The sequence below is a fragment of the Pantherophis guttatus genome, chromosome 6, assembly GCF_059756535.1.
Source record: "Pantherophis guttatus breed Tessera chromosome 6, ASM5975653v1, whole genome shotgun sequence".
Classification (NCBI taxonomy): domain Eukaryota; kingdom Metazoa; phylum Chordata; class Lepidosauria; order Squamata; family Colubridae; genus Pantherophis; species Pantherophis guttatus.
Window position 1 is genome coordinate 25,346,174 of NC_142068.1, and position 21,373 is coordinate 25,367,546.

A 21,373-nucleotide genomic window follows, 5' to 3' on the forward strand; every position below is an offset into this window, starting at 1 on the left:
TATCCCTTCCACGAAGACCGGGCTCGAAGAAAACAACTTCTGCAATAGGAATGGACAAATTGCAAGTTTGTTTGTGACTCTTATTTAGGTATTTAAAACATTTATGTAGCAGCCCATCTTGTAACTAATTCTTGGCAGCTCCCAATCGAAAGTTAAAACAGCATAAAAGCCATCTTAAAATTATAAAAGTGAAACAAGGTTAACAGTAACAGAGTTGGAAGGGACCTTGGAGGTCATCTAATCCAACCCCCTGCTCACGCAGGAGACCTGTACTAGGGATTTGAACAGCTGACCTTTCTGATTAACAAGCTCCGTGTCTTAGCCACTGAGCCACCTAGTCATGAACATAATGTATTTAAAACATAAACCTGGTGCTAAGTCAAACCTCTGATATGCAGCCACCTCATCTTTCTGGGGAAAGCCAGATATTCATAGCTTTACCGAAAGCTAGGAATCCTGCTAAAAAGTTCAGGGACAGAGTGTTCCACAGGGTAGGAGCTCCCATGGAGAAGTCACGCTTGCCAGCTCACATCAGATGCCAATATTTAGTCAAAGAAACTAGAAGCGCGTCCATCTTATCTGGCCTGGTAGAATGGGGGAAACGTCCTTAGGGAAAGTGGGTTCCACAGATAATCTGGCTCCTGATTCTTTTAGTTCATTGTAACTTTTAAATCACAAAGAAAGACAAAGCACTACTTAAAATATTATCAGGAAAAATACAGCCTACTAACAAAAGAAGCTTTTCGAAAGAAACCCAAAATGACCTTAACCATTTTTAAAAACAGAAAGCCCAGTTTTTAAAGTCCTAATAATTCAATTACAAATAAAGCCAATTTGGGAATAATAGCCTGGTTCAAGATCATTATCAGTATTTACCAATCTAAATAATTAGTTGAGTTTGTTTTAGGGCATCGATACATTCCACAATTTTGAAGAGGTATCTTTTTTTGAGTAAATGTCAGCTCACATTTTCCAAAATGGTGGTCCAGAACAAACTTTAAATTTAATTCAATTAAGCTTCAGTTTTGTTAAAAGTTAATCAAATAAAATTTATATGTTCACTCCTATGTACAGTATAAGCAATGTTCTATCCCGAAGTACTGTTACAAAGAACGAACTTCCTAAGAGTCTAAAGTAAAGGATGGATTTGCTAAGGCTTCTATAATTGAAAATTAGACTTTTGTTTATCTAAGTGATGAAAATTATCACTAAAAATAGTCACCAGTTAATCCCCAATTATGTGTTCCTAAAGGAAGTGATGTTTAATATTTGATTTCTAATTATTATTATATTGTAAGAAAAAAATAAGAGACAAATGTAAAAAGACAAACAAACCTACTATATAATCAACACATAACTCCATTAATCTGGGTATTTCTCTCAAAAAAGATTTAGTAATAGAACAATTTGTCCATTTTTATTAAATGAATACACAGATCTAAATTGTTAATTTTTGCAAGTATTGTGACAAAGAATCCTGTTTAAACAGCATAAAAGTTGGTCTAAGTAGCACATCTTCCAGGGCAAAAGAAACACATACCAAAGCAGAGAAGACGACCAATTTCTCATTGTCAATTTACAATGGACTTGGACTTCTATCATTCTTTACTCTCCTGCCATCCCAAAAGCACTCCTATTATAGAACCAGAGCAGTTATAGAAACATTAATAGTTCGCATAATCTGCATTGCTAGTTGCACAAATAAGGAAACAATAAGTCTGGGGGAGACATCGCAGGTGGCAGACTGACAAAAGGCCTCAGTTCCCAAAGAGACTTATGACCACTTTTCACACTTACGACCATTGCAGCATTCCCATGGTCACATGATCAAAATTCAGATGCTTGGCAACTGGCATGTATTTATGATGGTTGCAGTGTCCCAGGGTCATGGAATCACCTTTTGTGACCTTCTGACAAAATCAATGGGGAAGCCAGATTCACTTAACAACCGTGTTACTAATTTAACATTGCAGTGATTCACCTAACAACTTGCCAAGAAAGTCATCAAATGGAACAAAAGTCACTTAACTGTCTTGTTTGGCAACAGAAATGTGGGGCTCAATTGTAAGTTGAGGACCACCTGTATTGAAAGCAATTCTATTTACAAAAGAAATGCTTAGATGTAGTAAAGACTGGTCCTGGATAAAAAAACCCTTGTCCACAAAACATTTTTCTATATTTTACTTATTTTTATATCCTTAACTACATGAGAAAATGACATTCCCTATTTATCTTCTGAACAATAATCCTGTGAGGAAAGTTGGGCTGATATGAAGTAACTAGTCCTGAACCACCTATGAACATCATACTCGTCTTCATTACTATCCAACTGTAACTACCTGCAGGACTATTACTACTTAGTTCAATGGGAATTGATACTATTCTCCACATGGATTTTATAACAAATTCTCAATATTCATTTGTACCATGTAAAGGCCAAGCATATTTGATAGTGATAGTTTTTGATTCAAAACTAATTCCTATTCCATTTTTAATGAGAAGCTATCTGTTTCCAGAATTTTGGAAGTGTCCTAAACTTGAAACAAAAACTGCTTTGAGTACGAAGTACTATTTTGAGCTTGGAACACTTTTAAACATGCACAAATATTGGGAGGATGTTTTTCCCTCTTCATGGCTAACAAAACTAAAACACAGGTGGTAATCAGAACTTTCTTGGAACAATTCACTTGAATAGGCTAAACTGAATTGCTGCGTTTACCTATGCCTTCTTTTCCTGTTAGGCTGCCATGCATTTATTATCACTATACAAGGAACAGACTGACCCAGATCAAACCAGGTGACAGCTGCTTCCCCAATCTTATCATCATAGTAACAGAAGTAAATAGGAGAGTGTTGACAGTTACCGACTCTGGCCCCACCACTTCCAACATGTGCCTTTCAGTTTTCTGAGATCTATAAGGAGAGAGTCTAATCACTTTGTTTCCTGTATAAACACAGCACATGAGTTTGCAGGAACCTATAACACAGATATCCACAATCATTCAAAGCTGCTCCCATTTTAGATCTTTGGTTCTTTTAGTCTTGGCACAGCCAAAGCACCCAGCCGATGCAATTCTCAGAACCAGCCCAGAAATCAAATTAATCTGTATTGATTCATAGAAAGTTATCTCTGTCACTGAAACAGCGTACAGGTAGTCTTCAGCTTATGACCGTAATGGAGCCAGTCCGTTATGATCATAAATCAAACTGAGTCATCACGTGACTGACCCAATTTTACAAACTTTTTTTCCAATGGCAGTCATTAATCAAATCACCATGGTCATTAAATGAATCTGTGGTCATTAAGCAAGCACAGCCCACTGTTCACTATGGAACATTTTTTCCCGAAACCAGAAGTAAATACCAGCTTTTGGCAAAAATGGTGTAAACTGCCATCATGTGACCACAGGATGCTGCCAATAACTATAAATGAGAATTAGTTGTCAAGAACCTGAATGGGGTCACATCAGAACTGGGAAGTGGGGGTCATCAGAACTTGGTCACAAGTACCTTTTGGAGGTACTAAGCTATAGTCACTAACAGTCGTAAATTGAGGAGTACCTATACAGATCACCCTGCATAATTTTCAAGTTAAGTAAACTCTGTCTTCCAGGAAAATATGGGTTTTAAGTCAAAGAACATTGACTTAAATAGCTACAGGGCTTTTAAAAAAAGTCTGGCATCTTTTCACATCAAAATATAATCTGCAATCCATGCCGAAAGCAAATAAAAATGCCAACAGTTTCAGTTATGGCAATCTGATTCTGATCATATTATACAACAGATGCAAATAAAAATAAGTTCCATTATGTACTAGAATTTATTTTTAAATAAGCTATCGGGACACCTGCAGCTAAAATAGCAAACACTTTGACTCAACAGGAGCAGCTTTATGTGCCTTTATATGGTGCCAGAAGTATAATCACTACATTCTGTTTTGAAAAACAGATTAGCAGAAAACCTTTGAACTTCCTGTTCCAAATGCAAGGGGGAAATTATTTACATGGCACTGGGCCTACACATGAAAAAGAATCAGATGCAAGAATGTGAAGATGATAAAATGAACTGAACTATGCTAGTCAGCAGATGGATTTTGCCTTGTGAATCCTCCTTAATATGATTTTTAAACTTAAACACACATACACATGGGTTTTAAAATTAACACACACACACACACACACATAGAGATGTTAAGTCTATTTGTTAAGGCTTTTGTATGTAATGAAGCATTCAAAATTCTACCTACAGAGTAGCACAGTCCATTCTTTTAACACATTCTCACAACACAGCAAATTTCCCATTCTTCTTTGTAGGCATGGCTTCAGATGAGGAGTAGAGCAGTGGTCCCCAACCCCCGGTCCGCGGACCGGTGCCGGGCCGTGGAGTACCTGGCACCGGGCCGCGCAGCGGCCGGGGGACATGAACGCTGCAGCGCAAAGGCTCCTGGGCCGTGCGCAATGGGCCGTGCGCAAAAGCTCCTGGGCCGTGCCCCCACCCCTGCGCGCGCTCAGCAGGCCGCGGCGATAAAAAGGTTGGGGACCACTGGAGTAGAGGATCAACAGACCATCAATCAAAACATGTTCCTCACTGAGAACCAACCCAGATTTTTTTTCAGTCCAAGCTCATAAAGAAAAATAAAGTTATTTGTAATAATGTTGAAGAAAATTAACTAGAATTAACCGTTTTAATAATTCTAAACTATAAAAAAAAACAAATGTAAAGTTTATTCAAAATATATGTCCTTCTAAATTTAGAAGGATCGACTTCCATGTAAGCATGCATGTTATCAACTGCCAGAAGACATAGACCATATTACATAGTCAACACAGATTTTAAAAAGTGAAAATGTAATATGTTATACGACTGGCAGTCCAAGGACAACCACTTGCTTATATATGCAACCACTGCATATATAAGCAGAACTTCTATAAAAGCCTCCTAAAAATTATAAGTAAAAAACAATAGAAAATAGACTTCAATAAGCATAAACTATCAATTCCAAAGAGATTTTAAGGAAGAGGAAGAGAGCTTGGGCAAGAAAATCTAAATGGATACCCCCCATTTTGTGTTCCCCCAATTCCTTATCAGTACAAAGTCCATTTCCTTCTCTCCTTTCATGGCCCCAAACAATTCTATGCCCAAAGAGGAAGTCAAGGCCATGTGCTCTACCATTTCACTCCTTGCATATTTGGACAAAGCAATCAGCCAAGCAAGTGATAGCACAGAGGAACAGCAGCTGTGAGGGACATCCCAAGTACAAACAAGTCCCCTTTAACTGGCATAGGCTATGGCAGCTGCTCAATACTCCTCACCCCCACATCCACCCTATCTGTACATATAGGCTATTTATTCTTTCTTACATTGCCAATAAGGCTTGGCAGCAGCAAAGAAAAAGGAATGCAATGTTGAATTTAAGTTTTAGAATAGATACAGGGGGTAAGATCAACTGAAAAGCAAGCTACTTGTAGGGCACTTTGTTCTTTAGCCTCTGGATGAGCCATTGGTCCAGAATCATGAATGGACTTAAAAGCACCAAACAATGAAGGTATTATGGATACCAAGCGCAGTGATGGGTCACTGTGCCATGTAAACCATTCAAAACAAAGGGAAAAAAACAAACAGCTACCCCCTGCAGGTTACTACCCAAGGCTGGCTGCAGCTTGTCATCTCTTGGATACTCAGAACTGCTGAATTAGACATTTCCTTGTTCCTGGCAAGCTTTGCAGATAGTCCACTGAAGTTTTAATAGCTTTAGCCAAATCAGAGTGGTAACCATGTGAACTAGGAAGCTCACAAACTAAATGCTAAAGGAGTCAGGTTCAAAAATACCACTATCCATGTCGAGTTGCCAGGATACACAACATCCTCTGAAAAACAGGGAAAGTTGGAGTGCAGCGGCCACATGTAGGCTCCATGTGAAACTGGCATGGGCTTCAAAAGTTCAGATTTTCTAGACTTCAATGAAGACTAGAAGAATCCAATGCACAACACATTAGACGAGTTTATAAAATACATTAAATTAAAACCCAGGGGAGAAAACCATAATTCATGTAATGTACTACGCCTAAATAATGAAATTAATGACTTAAATCAATAACAAAGTTTTCACAATATGCAAACAGAACAGTCAGTTATTTTAACACTGGAGTACAAACTAAACCGCATCATATACTAAGTCACAAATTAACCAATCCCATTGTATCCTAACATGTTACTTTAAAAGTTAGCTACTGGATGTATGCAACAATAATAATGTGGATTGGTAAAATAAGAATAATTTGGTTTTTTAAAAAGAGATTAGTGGACAGGTTTGCTCTGAAAGATATTTCATGGCAAATTCAAGGGATCGTGTTCTTCAATAAACCTCACGTGGATCCTGGAAGAAAAAGAATCCCTAAGTTTTGTGCTTGTTTTATTTATTTCGCAAAGAAGGCAATCCAACATGTTAACATGCTCATGTGAAGAAGTAATCACCCCATGAATGCAGTTATTCATTGCATTATTCTTACCAGAAAACAGATACTTCCTCTACCTACTAATAACCTCTCACATGGCTGTGTAGAAAGTTAGGCCTGTTTCTCCAGAATGGGATGCTTCAACTCCCTAACTCTAACATCTGAGAGTTTTCTAGCATTTTCTAGCTTTATTACCATAAACTTTCTATGGGTTTAACTCTGGGCTTTGACCTGATTATTCAAAAATGCTGAATTTGTTTTTCTTCATCCACTAAATTTGCTCATACAATATATTGAGACCCTTGCCTTGCGCCACAAACTACTTCTGTTTCAGCATCATCTGAAAGAAAGATAAGATGGCCTGCCAATTATTTTGATACAAAACAGAATATACACTTCCTTTAATCGTGGCATGTCCTAAGGCAGCAAAGCATTCCGAAACCATGACTGTATCACCTCTATGCTTGACAGTTGGTATGAGGTTCTTACTGCGAACGAAATGTTTGGTTTATGCCAAATGCAACAATACCCACATAGCTAAAAAGTTTCAATTTGATTCATTTGGTTTTTAGAGCATTCCTCCAGAAATCTCAAGTAAAATACTTGGGAAGCTTCTCTATCACTCCCAATCTTCTCCACATGAAGACTACATAACTTTTCTGCTAATATTCAGTGGCAGTAATATGCAAACATTCTGAAAACCTAAAAAGGATGCAAACAGATTTTCACAGAATTGTTTTTGATGGACAGATACTAACATATTTAAGATACGTTAGATAGTGGAATTCCACCTTTTTTCCTAAATAGAACAAATCAGGGAAGCTTGGCAGCGTACAAGGTTGGGATACGCCGATGAAGATTCTCAGCCATCTAGGTAGAGTTGTTTGGAAGCTGAGTCATAGCAATTGGACTTCTTGTTGATTCAAAACATTTCACTGCTTGTCCAAGTAGCTTCTTCAACTGAAGAAGCTCCTTGTACAAGTAGCAAAATGTTTCAAATCAACAAGAGTCCAGTTGCCATAACTCAACTTCCAGAGATAATTAAGTCCCTTTGGGAGCTAATATCGGTCCCTATAAATGCAGCAAATCCTAGGTCACCAGAATTCTCTCCACGGGCAGGTAGTCCTCGACTTACAAAAGCTTATTTAGTGACCGTTTGAAGTTACAACAGCACTAGAAAAAGTGATATGACCATTTTTCACACTTACAACCTTTGCAGCATCCCCATGATCATGTGATCAAATTCAGATGTTTGTCAACTGGCTCATACTTATGACCATTGCTGTGTCCCAAGGTCATGTGATCACCTTTTGCAACCTTTTGACAAGCAAAAACAATGGGGAAGCCAGATGCACTTAACAACCGTATTGCTACGGTTTAGCAACTGTAGTGGTTCACTTAACAACTGTGGCAAGAAAGGTTGTAAAATGGTGAAAAACTCACTTAACCAATGTCTCAACAACAGAAATTTTGGGATTTAAATTTTTTTTTATCAAATTTATTTTAATAAAATGCTTTTGGAGTAAAAATCTATCTAAAGATAGTTTTCTATTTAAGATACACTAATAATTTAGTTTATTCAGCATGAAATGGAGCCTAGTTATGTACCATGAGGCTGTATATTCTGCAATATTGGGACTGTTGGTGAGTCAACAGCAGGTCAGAGGAAGAGCTGCTGAGGGACAGAGATGACAGTTGCTCTTTAAAAATTATGATTTAAATCGAGTTGATTTAAATCAAGCCTTTTTACTAGTGATTTAAATCATGATTTAAATTGTGATTTAAATGGACTTGATTTAAATAAAATCCACCCTGCTCGAGATGGAAGTTGGGTTGGTAAGGATGTTTGGGTCCACTCCTCAGGCATAGGAATCTGTGGTCCAATTCTCATTTGAGACAGCAGTTTTTTCTTGCAATTTCAGAAGATTTTGGCTGTCCCATACACGTTTAGAGCATTTCAACAATTCTTCTTCCCACCCAGCAGGTGAGAGGCTGGGTAGGAAGGGAAACACTGCAGAATCCAATGTGAGTCAGTCACCGAGACCAAAGATGACCGACTAAGATTGGAGCCTGCAACGTTATCCTGGGACACGTACAGTATATTTACCTTTGTTCACGATAAAGGGAAATGCTGATGGGAGAATGCACTAATTTGCAGCCCTTAAATTGTTCTATATTAAAGATAGTATCAGTTGCCACCTTTTCACTGAGACAGTTCTCATCAGGGCAGCAAAATATTTAATCAGCATCCTTTCCGCTGACTCAAGGATAGAAGGAATGCACATCAATGTGAGGAAATATCCTTTGTCTATCATTGCAATGTACTTGAGTATAAAATAATACGGCTACCAGATCTAGGCTGTAAATCATGGCCAACAAAGAAACATAGAAAACCCAAACTCTTTTCTGTCTTAACATAAGAACATAAGTTGTGCTCTGGTGGATCAGACCCTCGTTCTGTTCTTCTAGTCCATGGGTGTCAAACTTGCGTCATCGCGGCAGTGTCACATGACACATCAGGACTTTTTTCCCCTTTGCTAAACCGGGCGGGGCCAGGGCCAGCACATGACACATCTGGACCGCGGGCCACGAGTTTAACACCCCTGTTCTAGTCAGTGGCCATAAGGAAAGCCCGTTAGTCTCCCAGCAGATGACCTTGGTAAATAATGAAAATGGTAAAGTTGTGTTTTAAGATACAAGAATGACTTGTCACTTCAAATATTTTAAGTCTTTTTGGCAACCATTAGCAAGATGATAGGGCAGATATGCTGAATCATAACAGAGTGTAGCCCTTTTGGATCAAAGCAGCTTAATAGCAAAAAAGCAAACAACAATTCAGTTGCATTAATCAATAAACCATCTGAACACATTTAGGAAAAAGAAGGGTGCAAGCTTTAAAAATTCATTAGCTTCCATCACTAATAATTATCCTAGCAGCAGTCTTCAAAACTCAAATGCTTCAATGGCTTGAGTATAAAAATAAGTTTTCACATTCTTTCAATGCCCAGGAAAATAATCAACATATGTAGTCTTTGACTTACAACCATTCGTTTAGTGACCATTTGAAGTTACAACAGCCCTGAAAAAAAGTGACTTATCAGTTTTCACACTTACAACCGTCACAACATCCCATGATCATGTGATCAAAATTTGGGCACTTGGCAACTGGCATTTATTGCACTGACCAGTGTCATGTGATTACCATTTTTAACCTTCCCAACTGGCTTGTGACAAACAAAATCAATGGGGGAAGCATGATTCACATAACCACCACACAATTCACTTAATAACTGCTGTGATTCACTTAACAACAGTGGCAAAAAGGTCATAAGATGAAGTGCTCACTTAACTGTCTGGCTTAGCAACAGAAATTTTGGGCTTGTATACTTTTTATGGCAACCTTGTTGTTTATTTGAAGTTATTTTTAATACAGTACTTTAATTGTATTTGTACCAGGAGTGAATGGAAAACAATACAAATAATTCCAACAAAGTAGTTTTGAACACTATAACCAGCCAGAAATTCTGCATTATAAAAATAAGAGTTAAATTTTATGGAGTTGTACGAATACAGAGAGATTAAGTAAAATCTTAAAGTGTCCTGAAGACTTTTAAATTTATCCAAACCACATTGTAAAAGGTACTTTACTATTTTCCTCTGTGGAAAACAACTCTATTTAATGCCATGGTTTCTTCTATATTTTCACTTTTTCCTCTTTTCATCAATAATTTGCCCTGTATGCACATGTGCCGAGAAGCCACAATTTGGCTTTTCCCAACTACATTTCATACTCTTCCTTATATGAACATACTTTCTACATCTGAAAATTGCAACTTATAGTAGGTGCAATGCATCCATTTCCTACACACATATAAGAATAAAGTGAATGATTTGGGAGACCAAACCAAAACTAGATTTGTTATCGTTTAATGATTTAAAGTAACATTCTGATGTAGACAAGAGTAAAGTAACCTTGATTGCTGCTGAAATAACATACAAGTTTTAAATCAATTTATCTTCCCTTTATAGATTTCAAAAGGAAAGCATCACATCTCCAAGAATTAACAAGAATAGTATTTGAATTATTGATTTGAATTATCCCTCTAAAGTTTGGAGTCCTGAGACTAGAGATTTGGGCTCATTCTCTACAACATGCACACTAGACATTCCTCAGATCCTAGCCATCCTCAATAGAGAGGTTCATTCAGCTTCTGCTTTAATGTCACAAACAGAAATTCCACAACTTCCCCAAGGCAACTGTGCAACCAGCCAACTGCTCCTACTCTTTGAGAGCCACCCTTGTCCCTCCTACTCCCAACACTTTCACTGCGTCAGTTAAATCACTCTGATTACTCTTCCTTCCGCATTTGCATAAGCCTAGGCTACTTCTGTGCTGACCTAGACTGGAATGTCAAGTGGGTCCTGCAAAACCAGCCCAGCTGCCCCAGCAATTGCTTGGAGCAGCAGTAATTTTGTGGGTGCAACTAAGGCTTTGTTCCATCCAAGTGGAATGTCCCAGGATGAGAGATGAGGGCATGAACTTGTGGGTCATGCAGTGCAGCTGTTTCAAAGTATGGCAAATAGCTGTGGGTTAGAGCTATGCAAAATCATTTCTCCCAGCCCCGTTTTTGCTATTGTTGATTGTTTAATAACAAGGTCAGGTGCAAGCTAATTTCTCTGGCACAGTTCCCCCAAAGCACCACAGGCACACAGATTAAAGCCAACCAGTTTTGACATTTCTCTCTAGATTCAAGTCTGAATCTAAAGAAGTACTCAAATAAATTCTACAATCAATATGGATGTAATATGCCATGATGTTAGTGAATCAGCAGCGACAAGAGAGATTTGCAGAGGGAGCTCAAAATACTTGTTGACTTTCAAGAGGTTTCTTTTGACATCCTTTGCAGGGAAATTAGAAGAGTGTTTCTCCACCTTAGCAACTTTTAAGATTTGCGTACTTCAACCTCCAGAATTCCCCAGCCAACATGGAGAGTTGAAATTCATGCATCCTAAAGTTGCCAAGATTGAGAAGGACTGATCTAGAAAGAGGCATCCCATGTTCTTTTCAGCTGTGCAAAATATGAACAAGGGCAATGCTGATACTCTCCCACAAGCAGCTGAGTCAATAAAGCAGCTTAGCAAGGAAGAAAGACATTGAATGAGCAAGCCCCTGTAGTACAATGGCCAGACAGACTAGCAACCCATTTGTGAGTTACTCTCTGGTTTCCAATAACTTTGTGTGTGTGGCTTTTTAAGTATTTGTTAACCAGTTCCAATGGGGATCCTATTAAAGACCCTCCATAATCCTGTGAATTGTTTTGATCAACAATAACTTGCCAAGACAGCTTTCCAAGAACAACACTTAAGGAGCATGACAAACAGCTGGATAAACTCAGAAGTAATGAAGTAAAATGATATTAACATTCTTTATATAAACATGTTATCATATTTAACACAATTAAAAATATGAATGCATAGACATGCAATCCAATCACATGAACAATTTGGTTCAGTGGCCACTTTCGGATGTGATTTCAGGGGCCTCTCTCAAAGACTTCTGGGTGTGCTTTTAGAGTCACATGTAACCTTGGGAATTCAGATTATGTATGAACCTCTGCTTTAAAGAAATTAGTACGGACTGGTATACAAGTTCTTCCACTCTGTATCTCTATCCTGTTGCCTAAAATGTAATCCAATATTGTACTGGCAAATATAGACAACAGACTGTATGTTCCTCTCCCAAAGGTCTGTTAGTCTACATGTTACTTCATACACTCCTTTGTTCTTAGCACAGATTGCTCTGCTTGCATCACAGACAATTCAAGCCTAAAGTCCTTTGGTACTTAGCCAAGCCTGGGTGTAACCCAATCTAAAGAGTTCCCAGAGAGCTCTGTGTGCATTAGACACTCTGAGATCCTCCATTAAAGGGATCCTCCCTTTAATGAATGTTTTAGCCTCCATTAAAGGGAGGCTAAAACATATAAAGCATGGGTGTCAAACCTGATCGCATCATGTGATGTATCACATTTTTTTTGCCTTTGCAGAACAGGGATGGCCGTGGCCTGCGCGTGATGCATCTGGCCCGTGGGCTGCCAGTTTGGCACCCCTGATATAAAGAATGGTTGATGGAATTGGGTATGTCTAGTTTAAAGAAAAGAAAGACTAAGGGTGACATGAGAGCACTGTTCCAATATCTCAAGTGTTGCCACAAAGAAGACGGAAGCTATTCTCCAACGCACTTGAAGGCAGGACAAGAAGCAATAGATGGAAACTAATCAAGGAGAGAAGCAACCTAGAACTAAGGAGAAATTTCCTAACAGTGAGAGCAATCAATCGATCGATTGATCAATCCATCCATCCATCCATCCATCCATCCATCCAGAAGTTGTAAGTTTTTAAGAAGAGATTGGATAGCCATTTGTCTGAAATGGTATAGTGTTTCATGCCTGAGCAGAGGGTTGGACTAGAAGACCTCCAAGGTCCCTTCCAACTCTGTTATTTTATTAATCTTTAGGAATCAACAGCTGCCTGCAACAGCTATTATTATTTCATTTAACTTTACTATTTCTTACCAATTTATCACCGTTGGAAGTCAAACTCTATGTTGTTTCTTACTCATGGTGATAAAGCACATTTTTGGAATCTCAATATTTTAGCAGTGTGTAAAATGGTGTGCACAGCTATTTCAACTTTTGCCTTTGTATAAATCCAACCACATTTGGAATAGTGCATGTATCTTGCTGCAACTTAGAAAGGACATTTGGAAAAAAATGTAGAAAAAGGCAATCAACATGGTCAATTCAGCCACTGCTCTGTAAGGAAAGGTAACAACTTTGGGGCTTTTACATATGATAAAAGTGAACGCAGTTATTAATGTAGAAAATAAAAAAAATGTATAAAGGAAGTTCCCATCTCACATTGAGAAAGCAATATCAATTATAGCCTAATAAAAGACAAATAAGAAAACTTAATTCATTTGTTGAAAATTCCATGTGCCTCTAGAAATATATGGCAGTGGCCATCAGTAATATGACATTAAAAATCCATTTAAGAACAGTTAGTGCATGCTCTTTAAATCTAATCAGAAAAGAAGAAAAACAGGAGACAAGCATCTGTTTGTTGACTATGGGAATCTAGTTGATCTAATTAAGGTCTGTGATCTGCCCAGAAATGTGCATGGTAGTATAGTGATAGACTAGAAGTGAGCCAGACTAAAATGCAGATGCTCACTGGATAACTACTATCTCTCAACCCAAGTTATTTCAGAGATAGGGGAACTGGCAGGAAAGGAGAGATATTGATTTAACAAAGCAGTCAATCAAAACTTTTTAACACTGTTTCCACTCTTCAGCACCACTTTTTGTTTTCATACCAGAATTAATCATCTGCAACCAACTCAAATAGTTACTTCCACCAACATGATCCGTTTTCTTCAATTACTTGTTTGACTTTTACTTTGGTTTTAAAGCATATCTCTTGAATTATTATTTCACTATTACTGACATTAGACAAACAACCATCCAATTAATGAACCTAGAAACAAGTCTGAATTATTTAGAAAGTCTTCAGAAAAAGTTCTTTTCTACACAAAATTGTTTTCTAGAAGGTGAGGGGAAGAGGGAAGGTAGGAAGCCGTTACATTTGAACCTGTTCTCCAGCATGTACATCATCTGCCCTAATCAGACATGAACTGTTATGTTCTACTGCACAAATTCTGCAACTCTAGTAAGATTTCTAAATCCTAATTTTTGTTCCATCAGCACCAATTGTATTAAAGACCTACCGGTATCTCATTTTGACCTTGTCGTTGTCTGGATTGCAGTAGAGTCTCTCCAGATGCTCCTGGGAGTCGGTAGTCACACTTTGCCACGCCTGTGTAGCGGTTCTCCTGGCTTGCCAGTGATATGGCAGGACAGTATGATGCTTGGGGCAATCACTGCCATACACGCACATGCCTTGAAGAAAGTGCACACAGATCTCAATCCCATCCTTCTGGTGGGTGTGATACTGCAACTGATTCAAAAGTTCAAACACCAGATCAAGGGAAGCATCTTCACTTTTGTCCTGGAAAAGACCAGCTCCAAACTTATCACCTGGATTCCCATTACACTGGAGCAGGCACTGGTTGTTACTTGGGGATATTCCAGATGGGTAACCTTCAAGTATCTTGCCAGGGTATGCAAGGAGAGCAGCAGCATTAGAGGCAGCATGCAAGCAGCTATCTTGGAATGGCTCATTAGCAGGAGAGGTAATGGAGGGGAAGCTCTGCTCCTGTGGCTGGACCTCCTCTTCAAGATGTCCATCAGATAGTTGTCCCTGAACTGCTGGAGCTCCTGGCACTAAAACATTGCTATCAGGTTGTGGGCATGGAGCTGCAATCCCCAATTTCTTTTTTGCAACAGATTCACACAAGTTACTATGGCTACTATTTTGTCCCCTGGGCACGAAAATTCCATCCAAGGTGCCCGTGCCAAGCAAGCTGGTGAAGATCGGCCGCAGAGCCCTCAATGCTTCTGAATCCAGCCTTTTCTGTATCTGTTGCTTCTTCTTAAAGCATGGCTTGATTGGTGGTATCTTTTCAGGAACACTTGCAGGTGGAGGAAACGCCTCTGGAGGATCAGGGGGCTTTGTTTCCGGACAGGCAGCTGGCTGGACTTCACATGGAGACTCCATTTCAGTTTCCATTGGGGGGTTGTGTGCCTCCTGGGCCCACCCTTTTCAGAGTTACTTTCCAAGTCCTAAAGACCTACAGATACACAAAATAAAACTGTTATTATAGAAGGAGAAGTTGCATCATGTCTATGGTGTCAAAGAACCAGGACTCCGGCAACACTTTTTATAATGCATTTTATTGACTATTTCATCAAGAGATGACAGTTAGAAAAGATGCTACAGGGTTCCCAATATAAAAAGGTAGTTAATTTCTCCCCAATTCTTGAGGCTGGACACAAAGCCTGAAACCAATTAAAAACCAAAGACCTAGCCTAGGACCCAATTAAGCCCAATAAACATATTCAAGTTTCTCTGAATCCATAAATAGTCCAGTTCTGGAAAAGGCATTAAAACTACCTCCCCGCCCACCCACCCACAATTTCCCTATTTACTTACCCAGGACAGATTGTCCTGGATTCTTAACATGTTCACTGTTTTCCTTCCTTCTCCTGATCTTTCACTGATTAATGAAGATAAAGGACAAACATGCCTGCACCAGTTGGTTATCCCAACAACAGGAAAAGATTCATTTTCCTTCCACGGATGACCTTGCAAGTTGCCACATTCAGAATTAATGACTAGCAGCATGTGGGAATGTGAAACTCTTTTCAAAAGGCTCTTTTGAAAGAGACCTTGTGCACAGTGGCTTCAGAACTGCCAATTGTTCCTCCCTCCATGCTTCCGGGACAGTTTCGTATTCCCACATACTGCCAGTCATTCTGTCTGAATCACATTCCACAAACCCTGGCTGTTTCTGGCTAAATGACACAGCAAATAAACATGCTGCCACCCGCAGGCGGAGCCAAATACTGCAGTCGCAGAAAGAAAATGCAAAAACAGCAGCTGCACACAAACACACATATGCAAAAATTAAAGTTTGGAAATGTTCTCTTCTGACAAGAGCCTGGGGAGGGAGTTAAAATGCTTAAAAGAGAGGGGGGGTAGAAGCTCTTTTGAATTGCTTCTCTGGCTTTCTAAATAAGCAGCACAAAGACTGTAGCTAGGAGCAAGAAGAAACTGGATACAAGACTACGTACTAAATGTTAAGAAACTTTCTCCTGCATTTTTCCCACCAGGCCTTTCTCAATTTTACAAAAGCGAATTTGCATGAACATTTGCTTTCATAGGAGAACAGAATTTCAGTTAAACTCTCATGGGTGGAGTATTCTTCCACTTCCTTAATTACAAGGTGGCCTAGAGTGCTGCCTTGCCTGTCATCTTTCCAGCAGCCAACAGCTCTTGTCTCAGATTTTACAAGTGTCAATTAAATCCCTAAGGAATTCTTCCTGCTGGGATGTTCAGACTGGGGACATGTGGGCAGCCAGGCAGGTTTCAGAAGGATAGAGAACTACACCACAAAAAATGTTACCACTGCTAGCTGTACTGTATTATCATCAATCCTCTCCACAAACAAAGGAAACAACACACTCCCCTAAAATTCAAAAGAAATTCTTGGGCTCCTTGTAAGATAGAAAAAGAGGAGCCACTTTTGCTAGGGAAGAAATCCTGAGAAATTGCAAAGGCAGATTTGGGTATGATATGAATACTGAATCCAGCAAGCCAGTGAAGGTTCCCTATCCCTCTGTGCCAGTACAGAAAAGATGCCTCCCTTAAGACACAGAGCTGCACCAGTCAGGCTAACGTACAAAAGACTAAACTGGCCATCCCATTCTACTGCCAGGCCAAACAGACATTTTATTCATGCATCTTATGGACTAGAAACCTTTGCAACCTTGTTTACAGGGCTGTTTTTATTTTTATCCAATGAATGCTTTAAAGTTTTGCTTCTGCAAACAAAACAACCCATCCATTTCTGGGACTACAGCTTTATTTTTCACCAAGATTTTTATAAATGCCCTAAAATGAACCTTTCCATCTTATCATTAATACGAGGTTACACCTGCTTTATGCCATCATAAAAAAACTCAAATCATTATACACTTTGCTTATATCAGAGCAATTCCCATAAGGAAAAATGGATACACACATACATATACACCCTGAATTAGTATGTAGAGTCATCTATCCCTAGACGAAGTAGTTTTGGAGAGGCTGCCAACCAATTTACTCTCCGTGCAAACCTTCAGGTGTCTAGCAAGTTTATGCAGCACCCAAAGATTACTCAGATGGATGAGTCCCTTTCCTGTTCACCAGCTCCTGACACGCAGCGCTTGATTCATTACACTTCCTGAAGTTTTACGATCCCAGGATTATGCACCATCATTAAAAGACGCCCCCCCTCCCCGTTATTTTGTCTACGAGGGGATCTCATTCCAAGAAGATCAATTATTCAAGAGCGAAGAAGCTGCTCCTCTCGCCTAACATAGATCCAAAGCGTCGAAACGGCGGTGCTTGCATTCTTTTGCTAAACGTTGTTTTGAATTGTGGGATTCTCTAATCCAGATTTGTCCCTGCGCCGAAAGGTCCGGATTTATTCGCCCTGCATTAATTAACATACCATTGTTGCGTTCCTGCCAAAACAATCGAAGGGGGATTCCGAGACTCCTGGTTCTGGAAGGAGCTGAAATCTCATTCACTTCTATGGGATCCCCCCCCCCTCTTGAGAATGGGACGGAAGCCGTCCCGCTTTCAGACAAGCGCCTTAAAACTTTTCTCTCCTTCTCTCTTTTGTCCCGGTTGCTTCCTGCCTGGGCAATGCAACCCTAACTTCGAAACAAATCCTGGCCAAGCTTAAAGCGAGGCTTCTGAGGGGTTTGGGATCCAGCCCGTGGACCGAGCCCGAAACGGCTGCCCGGGAAGACCCGAACCGCAGGACTCGAGAAGGAGCCAAAAGGAGGCTGGAAAAAAAATGAAAAACAAAAAGAAAAGAAAACACCAAAACGCCCGCGCCCACCTTCGCCTCTGCTTTCTTTCTCGTCTTCAGCGCTCCAACCCAACCCAACCCTCTCCCCAACCCCAACCCCCCCCACCCGGACCCCTTTTTGTTCCCTTCACGACCCGATCCTGTCTTCAAGAAGTCGATCCGCGACGCTCGTTCGCAATAACGAGAGGGCATTTCTCAACTCAACCTAACCTCCAAAAGCCGCCAAGCATTTAAAAAAAAAAAATAACTATACTCCTGCGAGTAAATCCCTCGGCTCCGTTCTACCCGGGGCCCTGCCCTCCCCCCCCCAGAAAAAAAATAAAGTAAGGACGCCTTTGCTGAGGAAGGGGAGAAAGAAAGAAAGGAAGGATGGAAGGAAGGAAGGAAGGAAGGAAGGGAAGGAAGAAGTTTTCCCCCACCCCACCCCCGAGTCCGCGGCTTGGACGCACCTCGCTTCCCGCTGCTCGGCGGCCGGCACCAGCAGCTAAAAAGGCGGCGAAAGTCGAATCTCCGGGTCTCCGGGCTGGAGCAGCGGCTCGCTCGCTCCCTTCCTTCCTTCCTTGGGCACCGTCCGTGCGCTCAGCGCAGTCTGCTAAGGGACGGTGGCGCTCGGCGAGCTGGAGCAGCCGTTCCTGCCCGTACGTGACCAAGCTCCCATTCCGGCCGTGGGGGTGGAGGGAGGCCGGCGCTCGCACCAATTCCCAGCCAGCTCCCTCTCTTTCTCTCTCTCTCTCTCTCCTCTCGCCTCCGCCTCCTCCGAGCCCTTCCGAAGACTGCGCGGTTCACATGTTCCTGGCAGCCTGTTTTAAATGCCGCTTCCTGCAAAAGCCCTCGGCCAACAGCTGCACGATCCGGGGGGAGGAGCCTTGCAGCCTGCAAAAGGGGTGGGGGGAGGCGGAGCGCTTCCCACCTTTCTTCTGTGTGTGTGTGTGTGTGTGTGTGTGTGTGTGTGTGAGTGAGAGAGAGTGAGGGGTGGAGGTTGGGGCTGTGTGAGAGGAACTCCGGTCCACAGAGAGGCATTCCAGGCCGACCCCCGACCTCCTTTCCCTCAGGCCTCGCCTCGCTTGTGCCTCCACACACACACACACCCCAATCCCGAGCAGGGCGGGCGGAGAGGAAGGGCCGAGCTGGCTCCCTATTTGCATACAGTTCTCGCGGCTTGGGAAAAGGGGTGGAAAAAAAAACACCGAGGAACACGCACGCACGAAGCCGGCAACTGGCCTGGTTGCAAAGAGCCACTTTGTTCCCAAGCCGCCAGAAAAAGAAGAAGAAGAAAAGGGGGGGGGGAGGACGCTTGTGCACACGTGCGCGTGGAGTTAAACACCCCCCCCCTCACTCCACCTTTCTTTTACAAAAAGGGCTTCTCGTTTTTTCCCCCAAACCTTTAACCGTAAACCCGGATCCTGTTTTTGAATCCAGAAGCTGAAAACTTGGATGCAAAGAGTGGAGCAGTTCTTGTATATTCACACACACACACACACACACACACACACACACACAGACAACGGTTGGGCAACAGCCTCAGGTATACATTTCGGGTAAAACAAGAATTCCATTTCAAGTGTCAGTTTCTGGCTTTTGAGCCGAAAAGGGAGGGAATCCGAAATGGGCGAGAATGACTGGTTGGTTGGGTGAAACTGGCCTGTGTTCCTAACTTAAGTCCCTCCCCTCTTTGAGGGCTTTTAAATCAAACCGTCATTTAATATAAATTAAAAAAATAGAAAAGAAAAGAAAGCGAGGAACCTTAGCCAAAAAGGGTGGGGACGAAAGAGGAAACTGCGAAGTGGTTCCAGGAATACTGTCTCTTGTGAGAAAGTTTGTGAAGATACCATAATTCGTACTCCCTTTTGATGTGCGGGGCTCTTGCAACAAGAATTGCAATCGCGTGTGTGTGTGTATTAAAAGTGAATGTGAATTATTGCTTCTCACAAACTTTCTCACATAGGAACAGCACCGTGTGCCTGTTTTAACGCTTTACAGCTTTGACTTTGACTGGCAAGAATAAGGTTTCGCTTATTGAGAAATATTGAGTTACAAGTAGAGAAAGAGTAATTTCACAAAGAAGGAAGTACAAGTGGACAGATAATAAATTTATAGATTTGGACAAGGTCATTTGAATTATCAAATCCAATCTTTTAGTACAGGACTAACCTCTATTTTAATTTCACTCATCCTCCCTGCTTTTCACACCATTCATCTGAAACCATTAAATCAATATGTCCACATCTGACACAATGAACTGTAACAATCATAGACTAATCCTTTTTTCCAGCGTAGTTTTAGCATAATAATAGTACAGAAACTTGTTCCAAGACACAAATCCCTATTAGGTTAACAGGAAATGTAGTTAAAACTGCTGTCAAAATCTAAATCATCAATGCAAAGCTTTTTGATATAGGTAATATTTAATTTACAACAGTTCATTTAGTGACTTCAAAGTTACAACAGCGCTGAAAAAAAAATTATGGCCATTTTTTACATTTATGACCATTTCAGCATTCCCCATTGTCATGTGATCAAAATTTAGACACTTGGCAACTGACTCATTTGTGACGATTGCCAATGTCCTGGGACCATGTAATCCCCTTTTGCAATCTTCTGACAAGCAAAGTCAATTGTGAAGTTAGATTCACTTAACAACAATCTTACTCACTTAACACCTGCAGTGATTCACTTAATAACTGTCTCACTTAGCAACATAAATTTTGGGCTCAATTGTGGTCGTAAATCAAAGATTACCTGTATTGCCATGAAGTAATACTATGGATCTGCGACATTGAATTTCATGGTTTTTATACCAAAGCTACCACACTAAGATTATATTTGCCATTAAATTGGTCAGTGGGTAGTCGGGGAATAGAGTGGAGAATGTGACTTCTGAATCTCTTTTATCTCTCAGTGGCTATTGACTCTTCAGCCTTCATATTCTTTTGGAGAACTTTTTAAAATTAGGACATCTGACTGTGTAATGAATCTTTTATGTTCGTTTATTTTATTTATTAAGGAAATTTATATGGCTACCTAATTCATAGTGATTCCAAGCAGCATATAGGAATAAACCCCCCCCCCAAAACCAGAAACAGTGACAAAGCAACAAAATAAGGTAATAGATAGCAGAAAGCTGTTTTTAAAAAATGTGTTTATGTACAATTAAGGCTTACTGATAAATATTTGAGGTTTATCAGACGTAAACAAGATTTCTCAGTCATTTTGTCTTCTCAGCAGCTGCTTTTAACATATAAAAATAGGATCTTGGTTTAAAACACACGCTCATACAGGTAAAAGGGCTTTTGACAGAATATCTGAAAACAACAGTCTCCAAGAAATCTTCCCAGGAATCCAGTGACTTCTATTCTGTGGTCCACTGGAGTTACTAATTATG

At 40.4% G+C, this 21,373-nt stretch overlaps 1 protein-coding gene across 2 annotated transcripts in view; it reads right to left on the bottom strand.

Annotated features, from left to right (window-relative positions):
• The window catches only part of TIPARP (TCDD inducible poly(ADP-ribose) polymerase), a 33,805-nt gene extending 14,574 nt beyond the window's left edge, over positions 1-19,231 (bottom strand). Inside the window, exons 1-2 of one of the 2 annotated variants that reach the window (XM_034439150.2) lie at positions 18,441-19,231; positions 14,239-15,201 (exon numbers count right to left, since the gene is read on the bottom strand). In XM_034439150.2, the coding sequence (XP_034295041.1) occupies positions 14,239-15,140 (902 nt within the window). In that variant the 5' untranslated portion in view covers positions 15,141-15,201; positions 18,441-19,231. Of the gene's footprint in view, positions 1-14,238; positions 15,202-15,563; positions 15,915-18,440 lie in introns of those variants that run through there. The other variant, XM_087872550.1, reaches the window with a different exon arrangement.
• Positions 19,232-21,373: the final 2,142 nt, after the last annotated feature.